The sequence below is a fragment of the Cystoisospora suis genome, assembly GCF_002600585.1.
Source record: "Cystoisospora suis strain Wien I chromosome Unknown contig_1357, whole genome shotgun sequence".
Taxonomy (NCBI): Eukaryota; Apicomplexa; class Conoidasida; order Eucoccidiorida; family Sarcocystidae; genus Cystoisospora; species Cystoisospora suis.
Window position 1 is genome coordinate 33268 of NW_027154157.1, and position 24706 is coordinate 57973.

General features: G+C 54.4%; 3 protein-coding genes across 3 annotated transcripts; 2 read left to right on the top strand and 1 right to left on the bottom strand.

Annotated features, from left to right (window-relative positions):
- Positions 1-881: 881 nt before the first annotated feature.
- On the bottom strand, positions 882-11326 carry CSUI_003136 (splicing factor u2af protein). The gene is made up of 9 exons (XM_068063334.1): positions 9164-11326; positions 7620-7740; positions 6861-7267; positions 6218-6279; positions 5547-5618; positions 4910-5185; positions 3899-4288; positions 1566-3371; positions 882-1138 (listed from the first exon to the last, which is right to left on the bottom strand). Exons 1-8 carry the CDS (start codon positions 9774-9776, stop codon positions 2844-2846), a joined length of 2469 nt encoding a protein of 822 aa, XP_067924691.1. The 5' UTR covers positions 9777-11326; the 3' UTR covers positions 882-1138; positions 1566-2843.
- CSUI_003137 (ribosomal protein l33) lies at positions 11018-16540 on the top strand. The gene is made up of 4 exons (XM_068063335.1): positions 11018-11937; positions 12596-12884; positions 13417-13608; positions 14537-16540. Exons 1-4 carry the CDS (start codon positions 11931-11933, stop codon positions 14556-14558), a joined length of 510 nt encoding a protein of 169 aa, XP_067924692.1. The 5' UTR covers positions 11018-11930; the 3' UTR covers positions 14559-16540.
- Positions 16541-17438: 898 nt separating this feature from the next.
- On the top strand, positions 17439-24489 carry CSUI_003138 (protein cbg21229; the record flags this gene model as incomplete). Its single annotated transcript, XM_068063336.1, has 6 exons — positions 17439-18978; positions 20436-20672; positions 21079-21606; positions 22544-22853; positions 23115-23785; positions 24127-24489. Coding segments are annotated over exons 1-6 (2850 nt in total), but the record flags the coding sequence as incomplete, so codon positions are not given.
- Between the last annotated feature and the right edge of the window lie 217 nt (positions 24490-24706).

A 24706-nucleotide genomic window follows, 5' to 3' on the forward strand; every position in this document is an offset into this window, starting at 1 on the left:
GCGGCTTTTTTCTCCGTGGCGTCCTAAGTCAACCAAGCGCCTTCTGAGTTGTTCTGCTAACTGCGTGAAGACGGCGCTTAAAACTACAACTACACTCGAGTGAACAGCCCGCGGTTTGGTCCCCTACCAAGCCAGTCAGCGTGGCTCGCAAAACCAAACACTGTGAATGTCTGTCAGTGACCTTCCGGTCTCAAGAGCGACTTTCTCGGTCTTTGGTCCTGCAAGTGCATACCACGTCTGGCGTCCGGGGGAAGACAAGTATCTCTTTCCTTCTGGCATGAAGGCGGGAAGTGCTCTGTAAAGAGCTCATGTGGGGGGGGAGAATCCAAGAAATGAAAACACGGGTGAAGCGCGAGTTAGCTAGTTGGGCAGCGTATCGGACAGGCGACCGGAGAACTGACACGCCAGCGCCCGGCCACTTGTTTGGTAGAGCGGCCGACGAGAGGGGCGCAGCGATCGCCGATTCTTCACATTGTCATTAGAGTTTCGCTGCAGGATCGACTGCTTGTTTTCAGCGGAAAGGGAATTGTTCTGAACGGGTGCCGGTGCAGTTGTGTTGTGCGACTGGGTTTGAGTTCGTTTGAAGTGGCTGAAGCACCATGACCGGCTACAGGCCAGGCAGGATACACCGTGCAGCGAGAGGTCAGACCGCGACACCGGACGGCAGAAGGTAGAATCAGCAGCTCCCGCCCTACCAGCCAAGGTGCCATTAGAGCGCCTGCTTGGTGATTGTTCAGTTGCGTCGTAAGCCCTGATTATTCAGTTGCGTTGTAGGCTTTTCTGCTCGAAGCTTAATTCCAAAAATAATGTACGAGCACCGGGGATCGAACCCGGGATCTCTCGCGTGTGAGGCGAGCGTCATAGCCACTAGACCATGCTCGCGGTGGTGTATGATGTGTGCGCGTCATCTACGCCCTCTCTCTGTCATCACGACAGTTCTCTGCTCTCTGGAGACGGAACTTAACTTGTCCACGAAGGCACCAGCCTGTGTGCGACTGAGGTGCGCTCAGCAGCGCCGGCGGCGTTCAGAGAAAAGAAACTTGCTCACGAGGTTCGTACCAACACCTGGTATAGTTAGTGACCGCTGCCATCCAGTAGTACTCGTACGGGCTCCTGCGTCGTGCGCCCTATTCCCGACTGTAAGGTAAAAGCAGAAGGAGAACCAGAATGCAAGCGCTGAGCGGTAAAGGGGCCGCCTGACTTCAGCTGCCGAACAAAACTACCCTGTGTGCCGCCTCGATAAAGTTGCAGAACTCATGTTTCCAAACCCTCACTTCACCTGTCACGGGAACACGCGTCAACGGCGACGTAACTAGTCCCAAGCGTACTCCTCCTACGGCCCCCTTTCGGCTGTGGGCATTCTTCTACGGATACATCCTTGTCCGCTGCCTTCTCCGCCAGTTTATGTGACGGCCGGCAAAGGTCGAAGGGGCACGCTGCTGATGTTTGCGCTATACCTTACAGAGCTCGGTCACGAAGCGTTGCTAAAGCTGCCTGCAATACGTAACAATGTTCCTTCGGCAGCCAGTCCGGCTCCCGTTTTCGTCAACGCGGCGACGGTATACCTCGGGAAGTCGCCTCAGCGAGTCTGTGATGACAGCGCGCGGCACTACAGACACGAAGACCTGACGTTCCTCATCTGGTCCTGACATGGCAGGCTGCAGACTGACGAAGCTCCTTCCGCGCTTCTTAATAACAATGTAAGCCAACTGAGCTCCAGCTCTTTTTCTTCATTTCATTGTTTACTGTGTCACTGTAGTCCTCGGCCACTATTTCCCAAAAGAACTGCTGCCAGTGAAAATCCACTGTGGCACACCCCGAACGGTACGACGCTAAAAAACTGGACTACGAGCTAGAGTGTTTCACGCCATGCTGCCGAGAGCTGTCCGTTTACATGCCCATCCTAGAACACGCGTTCGTGTAGCCAAAAAGAGGGCAAGTGAAGCGGAGACAAGGCAGCCAGCTGGCCTTGAAGCAGGGACGAAGAACTACAGGACGGATCTGATGAAATCGTCCCGCGTTCAAATCGGCATACAGACGATCGTTGTCTCTTCCCTCTCTCAGTTACTCCAGCTCCTAAAGCACGAGCCTTTCCTAACGTAGGCGCACGATAGTTCACATGTTCGCAATCCAACCATACATGGGCAGTACAAGAGGAACCCTGTTCACAGACTGTGTGCGGCAAATCATCGACCACACTTTTCCACGCGTCTACGTCTGTGCTGACGCACGCAGAGGAACCTTACAACTCAACCCGGCACCTTTGACTGAAGTAACAAGCCAAGCCCACTTCTGGTCGACTCCGCACACAGTGTTCGCTTATTCAGATTGAAGAAACGGTCCTGTCGTCCGTTAGTTGCGGTCAAAAGTGGGGGTGTATGCTCAGGCACCTCATCTTCAGACACACCACTCGACACTCCTACTACGGCCTGACGAAAATGAAACCAGCAGCGATCCGCCCGTGGTTGTGCTTCACTGGAAGAACCGTCTTCCCGAGGCTTGCTGGCGCTCACGCTTCAGCATTGCATGTCCCGACCACACTAACGACTCCCCAGCACCACCGGTTTATGGCCTCCCTTCGTCAGCACCGTAAACAAGGGGCACAAGGCACGTAGCGAGAACCGTGCAGCGGCTCCCATAGGTTCTCCCGACGAAGAGGCCCCCTTGTTGATTTCGCGCCTCACTCAGCAGCATAGACGTACCCAACCCCTTTTGTGAAAATACATCCCTGCGAGTAGGCGACCCTGCAAGTCATCGCAGTGCTCGAAAACACACCCCAGTGTTTGGACTGCGAGCCGTTCATTCTTCCTCAACTAGCTGTCATTTTCATTATCCGTGCTGTATTACACCCCTCCGCCGTTCGCGTAGCCGCCTCCGTACCCTCCTCCCATGGCCGCAGGGGGAGCGCTGATGAGTGGAGGCCTCATGAATGGCGGTGGGAATGTCCCAGGTGGAGCGCCCATAGGCATGCCAACAGGCGGGGGAGGATGCGGGGCCATCGGGACCGGGCGAACGCCTGCAGCGCCTCCTGCAGGTGCTGCACAGCATCCTCCACCCGGCTGATGTGTATGATGGGAAACGCCCGATTGGGTGTGATGATTTCCTTGAAGATGTGAGGGAGAAGACGCCTGGTTACCGCCGGGAGGAGTTGCAGCTGTCGAGACGGGTTTCTCAGCCGCAGCCTCTTCCTCCTCTTCAGATGCTTTGGGTTCACGACGAGGCCCTGCATACGCTAAGCTCTTGTTGTAAAGCGAGGAGTGGGAGCGAAGAAAGTTCGGCTTCGGATCATAGAAACACTCCTTTCTAAATTTGACTTCACTGAAGTAGTGGGCCTCCACAATTTTCCCAGCAAATTTACGACCGTTCAGCGCCTGCACCAAACAAACAGCTCCAGTAAGAAAGAACACTTCGTCCGTTAGGTATCCCCTGTATCCTTCACACGTGTGCGTCACTATAAAGTACTTCGTTTGTGAGGACGTCAAATTGTCGGAATCAGTAGAGCAGACCGTTTCGAGTGCAGCCACAAAACCTCATGTGTGGTAGGCAGTCAACACCACATACAAAGATAGAGCACACTCGTGTGGGTGTCGTACACGTCGTCACCAGGAAGCGGATTTCAAACATATGCACAAGGATCCCTAAACATGAAAACGGCAAGCTCGTATACGGCTTTGTTCTATCCCCCTTGGCTCTCACTGATGTATCAGCCAGTTGTGTACGCCTTTGCACAGCCTCTTTGTTAACGCCGGAAGTCAGCATGAACACGCGCGTACGGAAGGTGCTGCCTCCGCGAAGCTACGCCGCGGAAGTCTCTCACATTACAGACTAAAGTCAGCAGTGGTCCTTTCAGTTCGCCGACGGACAGAAAGACTCCGTATGTGTCTGCTGCACTTCTCACCTTCCTTGCTTTCGCCGACCACTCGCAATCTTCGAACTCGACGTAAGCAAACCCCACGGTTGCAGGTTTTCCTTCTTCCTGGGTCCCTTGTTCACATTCTTCCGTCTTGACTTGATCAGAGGAGCTTCCCTCTTGCTTCTCAGTCTTCACTGGCTTTTCGTCGGAGTTCTCTTCCTTCTTTATGGGAGGAAGACCAGCTGGAGGAGGCGGCTGAGATTCTCCAGACTCCGCTTTGATTTCTTTTTGCTGTTTCTGATAAGCGGGGTCACTTTCGTGCTCAAAGCCGCGAACAGGGCGAGGAATCTTCACCGACAGCACGGGACCTCCACATTCTTCGCATTCAAGGCGAATGTCTTCAACAATGTCTTCATACTCCTTATCATCAAGCAGCTGTACAAACACGTGCATTACGTACATGACACATACGTAATCACTCGGACACACAGCGTATCACAAAATCGGATGCTAACACCGAGCATACGCAAAAGAACTCTCACTCTGCTCACGGTGAACAAGGGTGCTTCCGCTGACACAGCGACGAATCCATGTCAGACACGAATGTGATCTTTCTGAGGGACGATTGTCTACCCCTCCTTTATGGGCACAAAGTCTCTTTCACTCTTGAACTACGCGCGGCCCTTGGCTTCCGCCGACGACACAAGAAACTGTTCACATGGTCTGTACTCGTGTTATCTACATTTCGACGCCGGAGCATACTGACTGGGGCAAAAAAACCCTTCGATACTAACCAGATCGCACGCCAGCAGCGGCCCAATACAACCTCTTTCCACGACACCGCGTCGATACGGCAACACGAACCTCCGAGTACGACGTGCCAGGCACATCCGCGCGCGGGCAGGCCTATCTCGGAAGAATTCCACGAGATGCCATTGCAGAGGGGAAGAAAGACCTTCACACAGACATACCCTACACACACCATATACAGGCAGACTAGGAACGCTAAGGACCTTGTGCTTTATGAGTTTCTCCCAGACAGTGTCTTCCACTTACATCTTCAACGTCAACGATATTGGAAAGCAGCAAGACACGGGTGCAGACCTGAGGCCTGAGAAGGGCCTGGGCACTCATGTTTTCGCCGTCAACCGCATCTTCATCCTCTTCATCTCCCTGGTCGGTCTTCAGTTTGGCCTTCTTAAAGAAAGGCGCGATGACTTCCTGCTGAATAGCCTCCTCCGCCAACAGCACTCTATACGGGGAGTTCGAATGTAGAATCTCCACGGCTTGTTGCTGACTCTCCAAGTCCATGTACTCGACAATGCACACCATCTGCACCCGGAGAAAAGACCAAAAATTCAATTCAGCCACTAGTTACCATGCGCTCTTTCCTTGTAGTGTCTCAGTGGATCCGAGTATATGTCAGAAGTACCCCCTACACGAATGTCGGCCTACCCAGCGTCGATGAACAGTATAGCTACAGGGAAGGGATTTGGTATGAGTGCTGCATGTCTTGGGGCTGGGTCTCATTCCCAATCGACAGATTGCTAGCCATTTCTTTCCAAATCTCCCGAGCAACTGAAGAGAGAGGACAGGAGAAAATGAGACTCGGCTACACATGCCTGACCACCCACGAAGGTGTGCGTGCTCTACAACAGACCAACAAAGTAAGTCTTGGGTCGCAGGGACTTACCTCAGAGCCATCATCTTTCTTAAGAAGATGGAAGGCATTAACCGGGCCGAAAGTTTCGATGAGTTGCCGAACCTGAAAAGGACGACAGACCGACACAACTTGCCATGCCGCCCATCACCCCGTAAGTAAAAAAGAAGGGAGCTCTCTTCGGTGATCATACAATCATACGTAAGAATTCGAGCGGCTGCTCGGCATGCAGACGGTGACAACTCAGCTCTTTCACACAAACATCGAGGCTCATGTACTTCCTCTCTTCTGTCGGTTCTCGTTAGATGAAAAATGAAGGCTCGCGTTTGACGTCTGTCTGAAACCTTCTCGCTGAAGTCGCAACACATACAGATATACAGATACATATATATGTGTATGTATATATATACGCGAAGCCTAAGCGAAATGTCAAGGCAAGATTGAAGACCACCTGGTCCAGGATCTTGTGTGACACTGCAGCACTCTAGGAACGAGCTGGAGACGTGTACACGAAGTCAGGAGTCCATAAACAACCTGGTGCAGGCCCTGCATATGTTGTCCGGCAGCTTCCCCGTACCGATCCAGAGACGACCTTTCAATATACAGAAAGCACTGGATGGAACGACCCCACGATGGCGTGATCTACCAGAGAGAAGTACTGACTGATTCAATAAAGCAAACAGTCGGAAATATATCAGTCTTACCTTCTCCTCAGACATGATTGGAGGTAAGTCAAGAATGCAGAGACGCTCAGGTTGCTGATTCTCTAACAACGCGTACAACACACACACAAGGAGACCATATGCAGAGGTCGCACATCCTAACAACAGCATCTGGTGAAGCGGGGCAGCGTCGGCAGTGTCGGTTTACGAGGAACTTCTCGACTCTTGTCAGCCTTTGAAACACACGCATAGCTTCCCCCTACGACGGCACAGAGGCATACATGTGACTTTGAAGGCAGGTTCAAAATTCCCGTTGTACAACCTCGCGGCGAGGGTTTCCTCATCTTCCGGTTCAGTCCGATTGTAGCAGGAAATCCTGTCACGAAGACGGTGTAACACCAAAGATCTCGCTAATGGTCACACGCTTGCTATAAGAATTAAGCAACGCACGACGCAACAGGACCGCTTGTATGCGCTGAAAGATTCACCGTAACAGCTGCTGCCGACGCCCGTCGTTTAAGCATGAATAAGCCTGTAGTGTGCCACACTCCCCGAGGGATGCTTATGATAAAAGCAGCCCGAACACCCCAGAAAAGGATTCTCTAGTAAAACGATCACCCGACGGTCCCAAACTGTGAAGCCCTAAAGCTGACATATACGTAAACACCGGCACACCAAAACTTACTGTCATCTTTTTGTGCTGCTGCCCCGGCCATGCCGTGTGCCACCATTCGCGCAGCTGCAAGAGCTGCCTGAGGATTCGTAGCAACTGCAGTAGCAGGAGTCGCGTTTGCCACTCCCCCTGCAGTCGCTCCAGCAGTCGCTGTGACGCCAGTTGCAACAGCCGGTACAGTAGCAGTGGGGACAGCCGCTGTCGCTGCTGTGGCCGTTCCTGAGAGACCAGCGTTCAGTGCTCCAATCCCCATGGGGACTGAACCAGCAGGCAGGGAACCCAGTCCCAATGCCGACATGGCGGGCTGCGCAGGAGAAAGGCCACTAAAGGCACCTTGAGGATGGAGAAGGGGGATTGTCGGTGGCGGAATGAGATGATTCATTTCTTGAGGATACGTTTTCGGCCGACCGATGCGGAGGCTAGACAGAGAGAGGGAACACAAAAGATGATGTGATCCTTGAAGTGAGTCCTTCTCATCAGTTAACTGCCCGCATCAACCTTATCCGAAAACATACACGAGGCCTCTTATCTTTGTCATATCAGTCAGTTTAGATTTTGAATTCTGCAAGATGATGGAAGCAGCCACGTAACGCTAGAGTAGACAAACGTGCTGCGGCGTCAAAGCGCCAATGTAACTCGTACCCAAAGATCCAGTTGACGGACTACATAACAAATCATACACCGTGCGCGCCTAGCTATACAGTTGAAATAACTGTACACTGTATCCATTAACGGGAGGGAGAAGATGAAAGACCCCTACGGGTTGCTTACTTGTAGCCCATGCAATTGAGACCATTGAGCTGCATGCCGTTGCTCGCTTCTTCCATCGTGCGGAATTCGACAAAGGCATAATGACCATCAGTGCTTCGCCACGCCTTGACCGCTGGGGGACCTGAGAAAGAACATCAAAGGCAGACAACAGTGAGGTTTACCACGACCCAACATACATCTCAAGTATCTCTCAATTCAAGCCGGAGATACGACCGCCTTGAGTTCTGACCATTGCATGGATATCCTCGCAAAGGAAATTCTCACACAAGGACACCTGCCTAAACTGAGCCATGAGCCTAGTAAGGCGGGTCACAAAGGTATCAGAAGGCAGCGGGAAATAGAGACACATTGCAACTGGTTTAAGCCACGAAGGCATAAAAGGACCATTTCGTGCTTTGTGGCGAAGATGAAAGCCAAGTATGAAAGTAAGCAGCGGAGTACAATGCAGCCACACGTACCGCCCCAACCAAACAGACACGTGCCCTGGTATTGGTCTCTGTACTGACCCTTCCGCGCATCAGGATGAACAAAAAGTCGCTACTTCAATCGAAGCGATAACCGCGTAAATATACAGCTAGAGTCACGGACAGCAGCGTGCTCTTCTGGTGCATCGATCCAACAAATAGACCAAATTTCACGACATGGAATACGAGGAGGGACCACACGTCATCATTGTTCATTACGACCGCCTACAGCGGACTCGACACTGGTCACTCTGGTGGCATACCGAGACATCGACGGAAAGACTCTGAAACGATCCCTAACAGACACACACCCTTGCCGCCATCAGCGGCGTACTGTTGTAGTGCACGCGCGCGCTTGTGCCCGAAGACTTATTCTGTTCACGTGCCTATGGCGCTTCCACAGTCATACCATCACTGCTTTCACATATACGTAGAAAGGAAAACGAAACGCCGTGCCTCTTTCTTTACCGAACCCGGAACCCGACAGAACCATGCACTCTCACAAGGGAGATCACAACACATTCAACGCGGTGCCGCTGCTGCTGACGCTTTCACCAGGTATCATGCAATGGCTGAGACCAAGAGGCAGAGTATGATGCGTACCACCTATGAGATTCTCAACTATCTGCACGCATTATTGACCAAAACCGAACGAAAAGAAGCTTTCCTTGTGGAGATAGAGCCCACCCTCGTAGCCTCGTGAAGTCAGATGCTGCGACACAGCAGGGTGAGAGAAAACGTGGGTATGGGCTGTGTGGGATCGCATGGCCAAGTTCTCTTTTACGTTCACGTTCACTCAACTACTGCCGAAGCCACGACATAAGATTTCTGCATGACTGAGGAATACTGTATGGTGCCCGCCGCAGGCCACCCCCCGTAGAATCAGGGATGCCCCGGACCACTCAGCATTACGTGCCTACTGTCACAAGATGAAAGGTACAACCCGAGCCAACTACGACTGCCCCGACACCTGGCAAGCCCTCCCGCCGGAGACCCTTCGAACTCTCCTGAGACGTCCCGCCGAGCACCGCATTCACACAGACGCAGACACGTGATACGAGTGTATACGGGATAGTTTACCTGGCAGAAGAGAGCCGCCTACGGCGGCCATAGCCGCATTCAGAAATTCCATCAGTTGTGGCACTTCAAGTGACGGAGGTAGATTGCCGACATACAGTTCCCTAGCTGCCTTAGTAGCAGCGGCATCAAGAGCCAAGCTACTAGCTGGGCCAGAGAAAGCAGCCGAAGGAGCGACAGTCCCGACTAGACCTGTGCCGGCAATGGCTGCACCTGCACCCAGTTGTTGCTGCAAGATCTTTTTCTGCTGTTCTTCAGCAGACTCCGTAGCCCTGGGGGGTGAGTCAAATCGGTACTGCTTCTTCTTCTCACTCTTCCAACCACTTGACGAACCGTGGCGATCCACCTGTCTGCTTCCACTCCGTGGACGGGGGGAGCGAGAACGGGATCTTCTCTTGCTGCTAGACCGATGATGCGAGTATGAAGATGAAGACGACGACTTGCTGCTTCCTCTCTCCCTCGAGCGACGACTGCTGCTCCGATGGTCTCTGTCTCGATCCCGGTCTCGGTCTCTGTCCCGATCTCTATGGTGAGAAGATTCATGGCGGCGGGAGCCATGCTTACTACTACTGCGTCGGGGAGAGGGAGAGCGACGGGAGGAAGAAGAGTACCCCATCGTGTATAGCGGTAGAGCAGGAAAAGAAGATGAGGCGAGAGACAACAAACGAGACAGGGTCCAGATGCAAGGGGAACTGCAATGATGCCCTGCGCTGTGAACGGGAGCACTGTCGGGAGACCAGAAGTATGCCTATCTCACTCGAGATGAGAGGGAGGAGACAAGCTGGACGGACGGAAACTGAAGAAGGCGATGAACTGCCGGGAGATACAACCGAGTACTCGAAAAAAGATCGGGAAATGGAGAACCCGCTATGCAAAGAGCAAAAAGAGAAATGAAGAGATCCAGGGAAAACAGCAGGTGAGAAGATCTCTCTCTGAACGCCGAGATTTGTACTTGGGAGAAATCTGTCCTGAGCCGCCCCTATTCGCAAAGGAGGAAAGGAGCCCTATGACTGTCTAAAAAGAGCGTGCTGAAGGTCCTGCGTCTTCTAAATAGCTCAAAATGCCACGGGAAGGCCGAGCTCGCGGATGGAGTCGGACAAGTCCGGAAACAATGAAAAGCAGGGATGACAAGACCTGGTAGCCGAAATCCAGTGGAACGGAAGGCCTGCTTCCAAAGCTCCACGATGTGAAAATGATACGCAGGTCGCAACTAGACCTGGACACCACAGAACTACGAGTGGTGACCGGGCAGAACAACAGCTGATGACTCCCGGGAACGACCACGCCGACCGAAGCACCGCCCCATCCGAGATGATTAGAGACAGGCTCAAACAACGGAGGAGCAGTGCAGACCGCCCGCTCCGTCGTGCGCCTCCTGAAGCAGAAGGCCTTCAGAAACGCTCTCCCAAAGCTACTGAGATCTCCGGCCAACATACGACCAGTCACAACAGCCACCCGGAGGCAGAGACAACGGCAGGAAACAACGAGTCTACCACCGCGGAAAGGAAAAAGGTGAATCTGAAGGCATGCAGTTTCTCAGTGATTTCCGTGGCGCTGGGCCGTCAGCTTCTGCTTGCGTAAGCAGCCGAGAAAACAAGAGGGGGACAGGAAGAGCGGCGCTGTGGCATCAGGAGAGGAACCGGCCACCGCAGTTTCGAATGGCGACAACTCAAGAAAGTGCGCGGGCTCTTCTTAATACGACTCTTACCCAGGACGGGGGAGAGAGCACCAGGAAAAGGAACAACAACACGATTCATACTCGAGTTCCGCACAACACCCGCATGTTATCTGCGTTGTTCGCCTACAGTTGAGAACGGGCTGACAAAGTGCCCAGCTCGGCTCAAGCAGCCACGAAATGGCAAGGACTGATGTTGACGCTGCTGTTACGAAACGAAAGGGACGGCGGCCCTGTTTTCTCCACGTCAGCCACCCCCCTAATTCCCGCACAGCCACTACAATGCGGTGTACGTACACCCCGACTTCTCGCAACACACATGGGTTAGCGGGCCTTCTCCTCAAGGGTGCGCACGTCGCCTTGACCGCGGTCGCGGTTCCTGTTGTAGGATTCTCCGGCTTTCAGTTTTCACACAACTGTCCTCACAGTTATTGGTTTCGAGCGTTCCGTTTTGCATCTGCAGCTACTCTGGCTTCGAAGCCCCACAGCTTCTACTGTGAACGCCGTTGAGCGTGCGCTTCGCGCGTCTTGCGCAAGCACGCGACGCCGACGATGCCCAGCATCACGAGGTGGAACTTGAACACTTGTTGCGGCTAATAGGAGAGCCAGCGCATGCACATTCCACGCGATTTCCGGTATAGCTGTCGGCTCTTCGTGCCTTTCTTGAATCCTCCGGAGGCGGCCCAAGACGCAAAAGATCCGTACAGCTCAAACCGACTTCTCCATTCTTTACATCCTACATAGTGTAGACGTTTCTATCGCGCGCATAAAACTCAATGTGATTTTCGTGGCGTCGAGTACAGCGGCGCCGGGGCTCTCCGGGGGACAGTTTTGCCTCTTTTTTTGTCTGTATCCTGAATGGGGTGTTTCCCCCGCGTTGAAGCGCAGCCGAGTGCAAGCTTACCAGTAAGGCACTCCGCATGCTAACTGAGAGCCAAGGAAAAGTCAACCGAGGCTTTTCCCTGTGTGGGTGTTCGACGAATGCCGTCGCTACGGTCGTTGCTTGTACCTGGCGAAGAGCGAAGCCGCGTCTGCATTGCTATCAGACAGGGAGAAAGGGGATCGCTGTCTTTGCAGCGTACCTGTTAGTCCACCATGCGAGGTAAGGGTAGTAGAGAGTATTCCATCGGAACAAACTGTGGGGGCCGGGTATCTGAGATTTGCTTTCTCCTGTTTTTGTCAGGGAACTCTTCTCAACAGCACCAGTAGCTTGCCACCGGTTCTCACTACAACACGGTAAGTCGGGGTAGTTCCTACTCCAAGCCTTAGTATCGAGGTGGCTGCGTCTGCGTAGTTGCTCCGGGTTGTCAGCTGGTTGTGCATGGATGAGTCGTAAACAACAGGAGAGGTCCTCCCCAGACGCCACCCTCGCCAAGCGCATCGCCGTGTTGAAGGCGACGTAGGAGCAGGGACGTCAAACAAGCAACTGCGAGGGGAATCCGATGTGACAGGGGGAAGGGTATCTCGGGTGGCTAAGATGTGTCCGTTCTTGTGCAGTGGGAATTTCCCATAGTCTCCACCTGTGCCGCGTGTGGAGCTGCCAAGGCTTCCCGCTGTTGTTACGTTTGTTCTTAGTTTGAACTCTTATGCGTCTATGTGTAATCAATTCCTGGTGAACTCCTTGTTTCTCAATGACCCTGAGAAGTCACTCTTGGGGACGGGCTACCGGGCGCCCTAGGCCGCGGTCTTTTTCCCGTCTCCTTGTCATTTTACACGTCGTTTTTCTCTGTCATCTCCTTTTGCTTTCTTTCAGTGCCCAGGTTTTGAAATTTCTGCTTACCTCGCCGTCCGGCATATCTGCCGCGCAACTCGTGTGCCGAATACCCATTTCAAGTCTGTGGCCCGTGCTGATTCATTTGCTGCGTCCCCATGTCTCGCCGCCATGTTGTTCTGCTCGCCCATCCTGCTAAGAAGTCACAGCAAGCGGCTATTCGTGCAGCTGCGGAGCGCGGCAATGACCAATTTCGCGTACATGACTAGGAAGTCTCCAGAAAAGAAGAACCTGCGCATTGCTTTGCGCAAGTATGACCCAGGCGTCAACAAGCACGTGTGAGCGAAGCGTCCTTGCGTCGATGTTTCGAAGACTCGCTGCAATCTTGAATGCCAAACTTCTTCGCTGTAGTGCATGATTGAAGTACAGCACATTCGGTGGAGTGCTTGCTCGTACAACCGGCTGCAGATTGTCATTGCTGCAGTATGGGAGTGTCTTTTCAAAAGACCCCACATCGCAGGTGCTTGTCAAATGAGAGGGGGAGATTGTTTTTATGTTGCCATGTAACGAAAATGATCTAGGATACCAGTGGTTCGCTGAGATGTCTTTCTCCTTTGCAGGGCTTTTCTAGACATATAGGCGCGTGTGCGCATCCCGTGTGGCAGATTGTGTATGCAGTTTCGCCCGCGTGCCGCCTCTCGCGCCTACAGGGTTCTACTTCAGTTCCAGAGGGCGGCTGGCGTTCGAGGCCAACAACAGGAGTAACTCTTTGAAGTCAAGGGCGAAAGGGTAAATGCCTAATATCGACAGGACAAGGGGCAACTTGTATACGTCTTGCTGAAAAGGTGTCGTTGTGTTGGATCTTAACAGGATGTTTTATGAGGCACGGCTGCCATCTGAGAAAAACAAGAAGCAGCTAACTATGAAACTTCAGCGCTACATACGGTGGACAGGAAAGCAAGTTAAACTTCTCGTGCAGCGAGTGGAGCGGGCGTGGGAGTATGGTCGTTTTCAGAAGTACTTCGACAAGCAGGCGCCTCTGCTTACCGACAAGAAAGGAAGGTAAGCGTTCTCGTCACGGTCCTCATCTGCAGTCGTGAGGCTTTTTTCTCAAACCATTATGGCTTTCGGTGGTGAGCGCCCTCCTATATCCTTGCAAACGGGCTTGCGGTTTCATATCCGGGCGACTCTTCAGCAAGCAGAAGTCGCGTTGCCTTCACCGATGCGTGTACGTGTGACTAGGGTGGTTGGCAAGGCCAGGAGGAATGCGGCAGAACAGTGAAAAGCTGGTGACTCTGGAGGCACTGCGGTTTCCATGAACGCCTAGTGAAAGCCAGTATAACGGCTCGGACGCACGGCGCAGATGTACTCTTGTTGCATACGAGGGCGTACGAGGCTCAGCAGCCTTTTTCGTGGTTTGTACATATGTGTACATACAAGTGTGGATCAGTGTCCTCAGGCGGACGCATCGGCCTAACACTGGCCGAGGAGCTCATACAATTGTGTGGATCCGTGACGGGTTTAACGAAGACCGCAGTTGAGGCAAACTTTCTGGACTGTCAGCTGGCACGGACAGCTGTCGACCGGAGCTGTTGCTCTGATAACTATCCCGTTTTCCTTTGAATCCGAGCGGCCGAGGTGACTTGTGCATACTGGTGCTTTTCTGTGCCTACGAGCGCCTACGAAAGTAGAGGTTTCATTGCACGTCGCGACGTTTACCAGGCGTAGCGGGGCGGCTCAGTATCATGGCAGCAGCTTCCTACTGCTAGTAGGCGTAGTCTCGTACCTTCGCAGATAGACTCAGGGCCGAACTGTGAAAAAGCAATCGATACTGGCGATAGAAATGCGGAGCACTCATCCAAAATGGAAAGAGAGCTGTGTCACCGGTTCTTCTGGCTCGAGCGGCCACGTAGTTCTTCGTGAATGTACATATGGTGCCGTTTTTGCAGCATGGTAGTTGCGCCCCTTGGCATTGTTTCCTTGCTTGCAGGGCGGTTCCTCGAATGAAGTAAGCGACAGGCCACCGTTGTCTGCATCGGAAGGTTTCGCAGTTCCTAGCGAGTTCGGTGTACGTCGGGGTGGAGGTGTGTTTACCTCCTACTGCCTCATTGATGTCGGTGGAACCATCTCTTTGACTTACGCCGGTGCTAGTCGAAAAAGTGGTACATCGGGCTCTGTACTCCGTTTCTACTAGGCTTCACGGACAATCTCCGTAAGCCCTGCAAAACAAACGAGCCCAAGGAGCTCGATCTTGGGCTTAGCGCAACTACCATGCTTCACAAACGGCACAGTATGTACATCCCCGAAGAACTACGTAGCCGCCCGAGCCAGAAGAACCAGTGACGCGGCTCTCATTTACATTTTGATTAGGTTGCTCCCTATTTGGGCGCGGTTCCGGTGTGTCGCATCCTCACGGTATTCTTCGGGCTTGTATGGAAGAGCGGGGTCGATTCCTCGTCATGGCTCTCCCCGCCATATGAAGTCTCTGTCCCTGTGGTGATATGTAACGGGCTGGTCCTGGTGAAGATTGGTCAGTCCCGTACTTTGGCAGAGAGCGGTACTCTCAGCTCTTGTCTTGGTTCCTCCTTCGGAAACCGCGTAGCGGTCTTCTCCGTCTAGACTCTCTGTCGATTCACCGATGGCTGCTCTCCGGCCGCTGGTTGGGGAAGGTGTGTTGCGATGTGGTCTCACCGGGACAGACAAGGGAGAGTTTTCGCTGGCGCGCGTGCCTTCACGGGGCCTAGCTCCTGCCTGCATGGGACGTAACAGCGTGGCACATCTTTCGGCACTCAGCGTCGGCATAAAGACAGCACATCAGAGGCTGAAGACCCACCCGTCAAGCGCTGCTGTGCTGCAGTGGAATGCACCTTGCCATCGTTGATACGGTTGTGTGACGGTAAGACAGCGGACGGTCGCTTTTGCAAGTCTCCGAAGAGCAAAAGCTCAACTCCGAAACCCGAGCGTGGCTCACCGCATTTTCGGCCTCGCAAGCCGATCGTGGTCACACGCACCGGCAGTACGGCCGGAGTCAAGAGATCGACTGTAGTGTGTCAGGAAACGGTTCCGTCTCGTTGGTGGGCAACAGCGCACGGTTTCAGCCAACTCAACGGGTCACTCGAAGAACCGAGTGTGTAATGAGACCCACTCCCGTCGGTGAACAAGAGGTACATGATTTCGATCGCTTACATGACTCGCTCTGAACAGGTGCTCTTCGCTCCGAATCAGTTTTCCTATCATGCACTGCACCTGGCAATCGCACCACTATCTCTGTTTCTCCAGGTAAAAACTTCCTGGTAACTTGAATGAAAGCACAAACAGACATCTGTTCCATGCAGGAATCCGCGCCGGAGCCACAGCAAAGCAAGCCACCCGTTTCGGGGATCGTGTTAATACTGCGCTCCTTCATGTTCCCGACCGTTAAGGGCTGAAGTGCAGAGAACAGTCCTCCTGAAAAGGAGGCATCGCGCGAAGTGGTACGATGTGAGTTTTTCACAAGCAATGCTTCTCGTGATCTTCGGTGAATTAAGCAGACGCATTGGGATGACGACATGCCCAAGTCTCGCTAGGGCAACGGGGCTCCGGAAGAACCAACAGGGGCAGCATTCATCTTACCCGAGAGTGATGCCCTGGCGTTTGGCTGTGAATCGTTCTCAACGACTGCTCGGGTTATCTGAGCCGTTACGGAAACCGTCGTGGAACGGGCCGAGGCAACTCAGCAACTCTGTGTGCTCTCAGCCTGCTTAACTTCCCGACGGAGCACCCCTTTTCTTTGAAACAAACTGTTTTTTCTGCGGTAAGTATAGTTCTGCAATTCCAGATGGGTACCTGACCAGGAGGGGGGACCGTGCCCGACATAGATTGTGACAGAGATACGTTTGCATGAAGCAGTCGGAGCGCGGGCCGTTAAGCAGGCGTGTACGCTGCAGCGGTACAGGCTACGGTACTAGCGTTGCAGCACCACTGAAGTATCGGTGGATGCGGGGGTCCAATGACGTCCGTCAGGTGAAACTCATGCTGGTTCCACGGATGGGGCGGGGGGCTCGCCTTTGCAAGCGGCTCTTCACTCCAGCCTACACGGGAGAAGGGTTGTTCTGAATCGTGAATAGAAAAGACCTGAACGTCGAAGAGTTTCTGCGACGTACTGTAACGGTTGGGACCAGCCTCGCGAGGTTCACATCTGTCTCTCTCATACCGGAGACTCACTAGCACAAAACCTGTACTGAAGCAGGGGGCCGGGGTCGAAGCACAGTACAGCACACATCGCACCACTCGCACAGTAGCACGACTCTCAACCTGCCAGGGCCAAGGGATGTGTCGTGTCGTGCTGCGAGACAGCACAACACGACACATCCCCGGGGCGGCGTGTCGCAGGCACTACAGGATTCCTGCTGTGCAGCGATGCGCTCTTGTCGATAACAAAAAGAAGTGTACGTTCAGATATGCGGTAGCGGTTGGTAACGAAAGAGTGCCTTATCGGCACCGCGCAGCCAGTTCACCAGATGTCGTAAAAGGAGCGGCACCGCGCTTAGTAAGCGTCTCTCACGCATACTGCAGGAGCATACCGGCAACAAAACCGGCTCTCCCTTTTCCCAAGACCGCGCACAAAGTGATCGCGCCGAGCCGCAAGACCGCGCACAAAGTGACTGCGCCATTCAGCGGATCGGACACAAAGTGACTGGGCCGAGCCGCGGGATCGCACACGGAGTGTCTGCGTCCAGTTCTGCCCTCTGCAGACCACAGGTACCAACCCAGCGCGCAACGAAGGACGGGCAAGCCGTTGCGGTAGTTCAGTGCGCGGAGCGTGGTACAGCCGAAGAAGCACACAACTTGCACGTACAATGTTCGGGGGTGGGGGGCAGGCAAATTGAGAGAAGCGTACTGATAGCTGGCCCCTGCAGAACATTCGCCCGGGAGCGCGTTAAGTCGCAGGACCTGCGTTTTAGCCGTCCGCGCCGCTCAAAGCAACCACACTGGAACAAAAGCAGGCCGGCTGAATGAGCCGGGGCAGCAGCTGGCGACCCGAAGCACCCGGGGCGGCTAGCTACGGACGTGCCCCTGGCCCAAGTCGAGTGATAGGCACGGCAGCCTCAGCCGAGACGGCAGAGCGACATGCAAGCGGAACAGAGCAGATCAAGAAAAGACCATACTCGTTGCCAGCGCAGTTTTTCTTGAACTGTTCAGCGGTGTGGCGAGGAGTTTGTTTATGCAAGCTCTGCTCGGGTGTTCTGGCTGTAGTCAGCCGTGTGCGCGGGTACACGCCAGTGTTTCCGAATGGCATTCAGAGACGAGCTGAATGGCCCTTCTACCCGTCCTGCACACTCGTCGCGTCGAAGTGTTTCCGCTGCCCTTGACATACAGTTGCCATGTTTGGAGTCGCCTTCCTGCTCCGTTCGCGCAAGCAGACAGGCTCGCTTTTCACGTTCTCACGGACCTAGGCGGCACAATACGGAGAACCACTGGCAACTGACGCGGGTGACAGCAAAAGCACTGTCTCCACACCACTTCTGTAGCTCTTGCTTGTTGCGTCTCGATGAGAAGGGCCAAGGCATTGTCCGCCCGTTTGCCACCACAGCGTCACTCGGTCTTCACGTTCGTTGGCAGCGCCGCGGATTCCCTGTCGGGACGACTGCGTTCCAGGATTTCGTCCACGCTCGATCCTCGTGACATTCTGACGGCCTCTCACGATTTTCCATGGCGACTTCTTCCCGATCATCTCAGCGTGCTCCATCCCGGGAACTGGGCTTGCGGTCCGACCAGAAGGACACATCGCCTTTACCTCCTGTGGTTCGTACGTCGCGGTCTTCGATCCGTTACAGCTCCCCGTCTTGTTCGGCGTTGCCGCCTCCTTGGGAACTCAGTAGGTTCCGCCGGCGCCAGGCCGTAGGTGAAGAGCGACGTCGCCTGCGCATCAGTGGTGTAGCCCCGCATTCTTTTTCTCTTTCTCGTCATCTTTCCACCACAAGCGACGTCTGCACGTCTCGCCTGGCCGGCGGGTGGTCGGTTTCGGGAACCGGGGCTAGCCTCATGGTACCCGAAGGTGCCCCCGCGCGTTCCGTTGCACTAGCCTCGCAGAAGCCGGAATTCTCCCAGCCTGCCCGTAAGGGTGAGTACCCGCACCCGCTTGGGACAGACACGGGATCGCCGTCTCGGATAGGCTCATTTTTTGTGAGCCGTTCGTCTCCCGGCAGCAACAAAGAAGGGACACGGAGTCCTGACAGTCCTCATTTTGCCACAGAGGATGCAGTGAAGAGGCACGGTTTGACCACGAACCGCGCATTTGTGTACGCCCTGGCGGCCGTTCACGAGAGGGGGAAGTACGGCGGCAGAGATTGCCTGATCTGCCCGCAGACCTGGCAAAGGCTTGGGAACTGCACGAATTGCTTTGCCGTGCTCCGGTGTAGGAAGGACAGCAACAGAAGTGCGATTGTACAGGTGAGCCGGTCAGCTGTCGTGATTGGAGACAGTTTCGGTCTGCTTGCATCATATGCCCAGCAATCAGTTTCCGGAAGCAGGTACTCCCTCCTGAAGGGGTGCCCTGAGTGTTTCACCACGGTGTGCTCCTCGGAGCTGTCGAGGGTCTTCCGACCGTTTCCCGGTAGCGTCACGGCTCACCATACTATCGAGTGGTAGCAGCCCTACAACCCGCAGGAAATCTTGGATTTTAGCGGTATCGGAGCTCGAACTGACATCGTTCGCGAGGTGATGAGGCTGACGGTGTGTGGATAGTTTGTCAGCGGGGTGCTTCAGTTGCCCTTGAATGGCGGCTCCACCCGAGCGTCTAGCAGCTTTGCTCCAGTACGGTATACCTGGCGAATTCCAAAGGTCTGCCTTCCTTTCTATACAGCTCCCGACCGTGATTCGTGCTTTCCCCTCTTCGGTTTTCTTCTTGAATGGCACTTGGCAAGCGTCAGGCTGGACATCTTATCTGCAACCAAATATTGTCTGAGCCACGCCCCCGCGCCTGCCCGGTTGCGTGTGGTCGCAGCCACGGTATTACAAGTACTGGGAAAATTTATCTACAGGGTAGAGAGCTATCACGTTTGTCCCTGCGGTAAGCACCGCAAGGACACGGACGGAGTTCCTCTGTACTTGTCTCTGCTGTGTGGACACGCGGGTGCGTTTCCTTAAGAAACCACCCGTTGCGAGGTGTCCACTCCAGCAAATCCAGGACATCTTGCCAGTGCATCTACCGCTGGTTTCCCAGAAATAGCCTGCATCCTCGTCTTTGCACACATCAACTTGAAGGGACTGTATTTTTGAATCTATACCTGTGACAGCAATGCAGCCAATGTCCCTTGAAAGCCTCCAGGGAAAGCCTTTTCCACTTGTGGCGGCCTCTTCGTTTGTACACGGTGAAAGTGCTATATGGTTCAGCTGAAGTGTTGCGCTGCTGGGAAACACTACCCGAGCCGTGTGAGCGCGCGCAGGATGTCTCTGAAACAAGAGAATTGTAGGCTTATCGGGTCATCACTATAGGCGTGCGTCGGTCACTCTGTGACTGCGGTACCCGTCTTAGCAAGCTTGTTTTCTCGGGGAAATAGACGCTTAGGCACGTCGCTCTGCATCGTCGGGCTAGAACACCCCATGCACGGGAAGCAACAGTCTACGTGAAAAGCCTTCTCTGGAAGCTTGTCGCAGGAGCAGGTGATCTTGCCAGCCAGGTTGCAGGAGCGTACTGTTTCTTTCTTCGTGTGGGTCCACCGGCAAGCCGTTTAGCGTCCTGCCTGTTCGGTGCAGTTGTCCCGAAGGCGGCAGGGATGGAGGACCTTGCAACGTGATAGAAGTGAAGAGAGCGTCTCTCTGTGTGTCTCTTGGCGCCGCCTTAAGCTGGCGTCTCTCTCAGTCACCTTCTCGAGCCTCCTGCGTTATTTTTCCTCCTTTCCGCTCAGCTCAGCAGCTCTTGTGTGCTTTCGCCCCAGCAAGTGGTGGGAAGTCCGGTGCTCGCAAGTGAAAGTGGTTGCTTCATTTCGATTTCGGAGACTGTCGCAAGAGCCGCGGGTCTGCCTTTGCATGTGCGCCGTCATGAAGTGCGCCTCGAGAGCCTTCAGGGCGAAGGGTTACTTGATTATGCAGTACTTTCTGTTGGTGACCAAGGTCTTTCCCGGCGTGACATGGCGATTTTACAGGTCAGGCCAGAAGACGACGATCCGGGTTCAAGTAGTCTTCTGGGAGAGTTTTCGGGCCGTCATGGGGGGGCGAAGTTCTGTTTTTTTGTAGTAGGAAGAGCTGCTTCCTCCGTGACAGTGGCTCTTTGCAGTATGTGTGACGTTTCCATTTACGGTGGGCTCCTGCGGGGAGCGACAGATCCACGTGGAGAGCTGGGATCTGCTTCACAAAGGCGACGGCCATGTCCACATCACGAGGCCGCCACGGGAATGGCGCGAGGGTGTGCTCTAAATTCCGAAGACAGTACTGGTCAACGATGGGCCTAACAAGCATGTCAGGCTGTTGCCATTCCTCGGCGGATGCAGCCTACGACCAGGTTTCAACTGTTGGACTCAGTGTTGGTGGCCGTTTCTTTGGTGTGTGCAGAAGTGGATGGTGAACACCGTGGTGTATCAGGTTCCTTTGGAGGCAGGTTCAGTCCCTCCTTTGTCCGGTTTCTCCTCACAATGCCGCGCCCTCATGCTTCTCATGCGGCGAGCCAGAGCGGTGACTTTTTTATCGGGTGAGTCGCGCGAAACGTCTTATGAACCAGGGGACTCGTGTGATGGTTACTCGAGCATAAGCGAGCTTGGCGGAGTAGTCTCTCGAGACAGAAGGAGTACGACAGACCAAACGGGACCGAGGAAGAAGCTGGAGCTTTTGCCCTGGAGACAAGCACCGCCTTTCGTGCAGACAAGCGATGAGGGACCCGGCCAGACCCTGAAGCCTAGAGCACCCCGCGGCTTCGTGAGGCGAGAGGAGCCTGGAGGCAGTGAGGGGGGACAACTATCACGCGACGACGTGACGCTGAAGGGGCTGGCGGCTGTTACCAGCGGAATCTTGGGACCGAGCACCATGGTGGCTTTCCGAGCCAGTGGACAGGAGTTCGTGACGCTGATTCAGCTGTCGCAGGAAGTAAGGTTTCTTGAGGTCTGGAGGCAGCTGCACGTAAATTGTAGAAAACGACTGAGTTGCAGATAACGGGAGGCGCTCACAAGGAGGACTGAGAGGTTCGGACGGGGAGGCAGGTTGTTTGGCCGTACTGAACTCCCATGGGCAGGTACTGCGAATGTGTACTTGCCCCCGGAGAGGACGCTGTTAGCATTTCGTGACACCTGCAGTCAGTCCTAATGCCCGCTGCTGCCGCGGCACCGATATGACGCCGGTGGTTGTCCCTACACATGCGGTGCCTGTTCTAGAATGTCGTTTTCCCGCGAGCGCCTGTGGGTTGCAGTTGTGATCTGCCTGCTGGCCGTTTCCCGAAGTTGCGGGGGCCAGCAAAACCGGCCTCGATGCATCACTGGACATCTGACTTACACAGAGAGGCGGGTCTTCCGCAGTCCGAGTAGAGGGATTTATTCGGGTGTGCCATCAGGCGTGCTCACTTCATTTTCCGGTCTGCTGTAGAATGGACTTCTGTACTTCTATCGCATCGTTGGCAATGTTGGCCCCGCTTAGAAGGCCGAGTCGTGCACTGTTTGAGGCGCGTTTATATCCCGGCAAGTACATGTTCTCGGCGCTCACTTAGGCGCCTCGTCGTGAGGGAGTTAGATCGTGCTTCTTTTGCCCGTCCGTGGTGCGCTTCATTGGTATGCTCTGATGTGCACGTCTCGTGGGCCTCTCTGCATCGGAAGATCTAAGGAAAACATAGCTTTGATGTGGCAATGTGAGACGGGAGAGTCTTTTGGATGCGCGCGATGTCCGTGTAGTTCACGCAGCGCCGGCGTGAGTAAGCACACCTGAGGTTAGCAGGTACACCAGGACTGAGTTACCCCGTCGCGTTGTCTTCCTGTACAAGTTCTCCCCGGCGTTGCCGTTTCGCGTGTCGTTGTTCCCTCCTCTTGCCCTTCAGATGTGGGACTTTGCCGATGACGGGCTCCCGCACTACGACCGTTTGCAGGTATTCTTGAAGCAGCTTTTCGATGTCCTCCGCCAAAACTTGCAGAATCACATCATGACCGTTATCACATTCATGCGCTTGCGCCGGTACCGCCGCCGACATCTGAAACCGCAGCATCAAGGGCCTTCGAGAGCTGATTTCTCCAGTGGCAGCACACAGCACGAAGCACGTGCTGTACGAAATGGAGAAGAGTGGGAGCTGGAGACAGAGGATCGTTACGATGTTCTTTGGGAAGGCCCTGCGCAAACACTTGTCCAGTCTCGTAAGCGGATCCATAGCCCTGGCATCATTTTGTAGCGGCGTCCGACCGGAACGTCTTTAACACTCTCATGTATCAGGGCATTGCTCCGGGGACGAGTGGTCTGCGCATAGCTAATAGGAATAAACGAGTGTGTGTGTGTCAAACTCATCCACCCGGATCCAGTGAAGCCACTCTCCCTGCACCCCTTTCTATCCAAGGTGCTACCGAACCGCAGTCGGGGCCCGAACGTCGCTGTGGTTTCTCCTTTTGACGTCTCTTCAGAGGATGCGTTTTTGCACACCCTGAGTTGCTACATCACCCACTTCTCCGCCTCCATTGACTGCATGCCACCCGGGCCGATTACCAGCGCGATGAAAAGCGACGAGGACGTATCTTCGGAATCCCCCGCGCTTCCGACTGCATCCACAGCGGCTCGAGTTCCGTTCAAGTCGTCTCTTAGCTTCTCTGAGTCCGAGAAAGTGACTGGCGCCTCAGCCCGCGGCCACGCCGCCAGCAGTCCTTTCCCCTCGGGGCGTGCAATTCGAAGCGATGGCGGGCACCTCTTTACTGAAGCCGGTCGTTTCATGTTTGCTCGCGACACTAGCAGGAGCGACAAAGAGGTGTGGGCCACCGCGGCCGGTCAGAGTCATTTGCATGAGGAGCAGGACAGTGGCGGAAGTCTGCACCGATGCGGCGCAGCCTCGTGTGGCGCGGCACGCTCTTGCGGAAAAGAGAGACGGAGAAGACAAAGAGAAAACGAGCCTGCCAGAGCGGAGCAGAAGGCTGAAGGACAAGGGGACTGTCGGTGGTGGCTTTCGTCTGCGGCAGATGGCTGTCTTCTGGAAGCGGTGAATCTCACGACTGATATGTTTGCGACAAAGCACGTGGATTACGCATGCGGTCTGACCTCTCAACACTTGCTGATCGTAACAGCTGGGAGTGGAGTCTTCCATGTAAGTCTAACGGGAGAGCAAACAAGGGACAGACATTCGGTCTGTGCGTTCAGGTATTCGTGTGTCGCCGTGGTGGACGCGCAGCTAAAACTGCAACAAAGAGTGCCTTGACTGCGCTCGGACCATAGGTGTTGATCGACAAACGAGTCGCCAACGGGGCCTTAGTGACAGGCAGTTTTCAGTTCCCAGTCGTCGCCCTGTTGGCGATAGCTACTGGCTTCGGAAGGGTCTACATGTTAGCTAGCAACTCGAGCTATTTGTGCAGGGCGTGCTCAGTCGGACATTTTCTTCTGTTTGGCTACATGCGATGAAAAACATTCCTCTGTGCTCCCTTTCATCAGACATCCGATCTGCGCCTGGTGTACGCAACGGTTCGTTCCCTGGGACTGTCTGGTGTACATCCCGACCTGATTTGCCTAAGCCAACCGCCTCTTCATCAAGTCCCCGTCCTACTAGTGCACCCGTTATCAGCTGCCCGCACCGCTTTGAATGGCATTCAAGTTCCTTCTCCAAGAGAGCAAGGCTGCGCAGCCGTCAGTCTGGCCAACAGCAGTCGATGTGGCTTTCTTTGTAGTCCGCGCGTGTCCTGCTGTGGCAACTTTCTAGCAGCACAGGCGACTGCTCCCGCCGGGAACGTGGATCCTAGTGTATGTAGGTCCAAGACAAGACTGCTTGGCAGTGGGTGCACTGTTTCTCCTCAGTCTCGTAACCGGAATCGCTCTCACGCTCGTGACGGGGTGGAGGCTTTGGCATCCAGTCTAGAAGGTGACATTTTTCGAATGCGAAGAGCGTCTTTTGGGCCTCTGAATGCGCCTGAAGGGGAAGAGGAACATACAGACGGGAGAGCGGGGAAGCGACAGAAGAAGAGGCACAAAGCAGGCTTGTTAACTAGACCTTGCAAGATAACGAAGGAGGCCATTC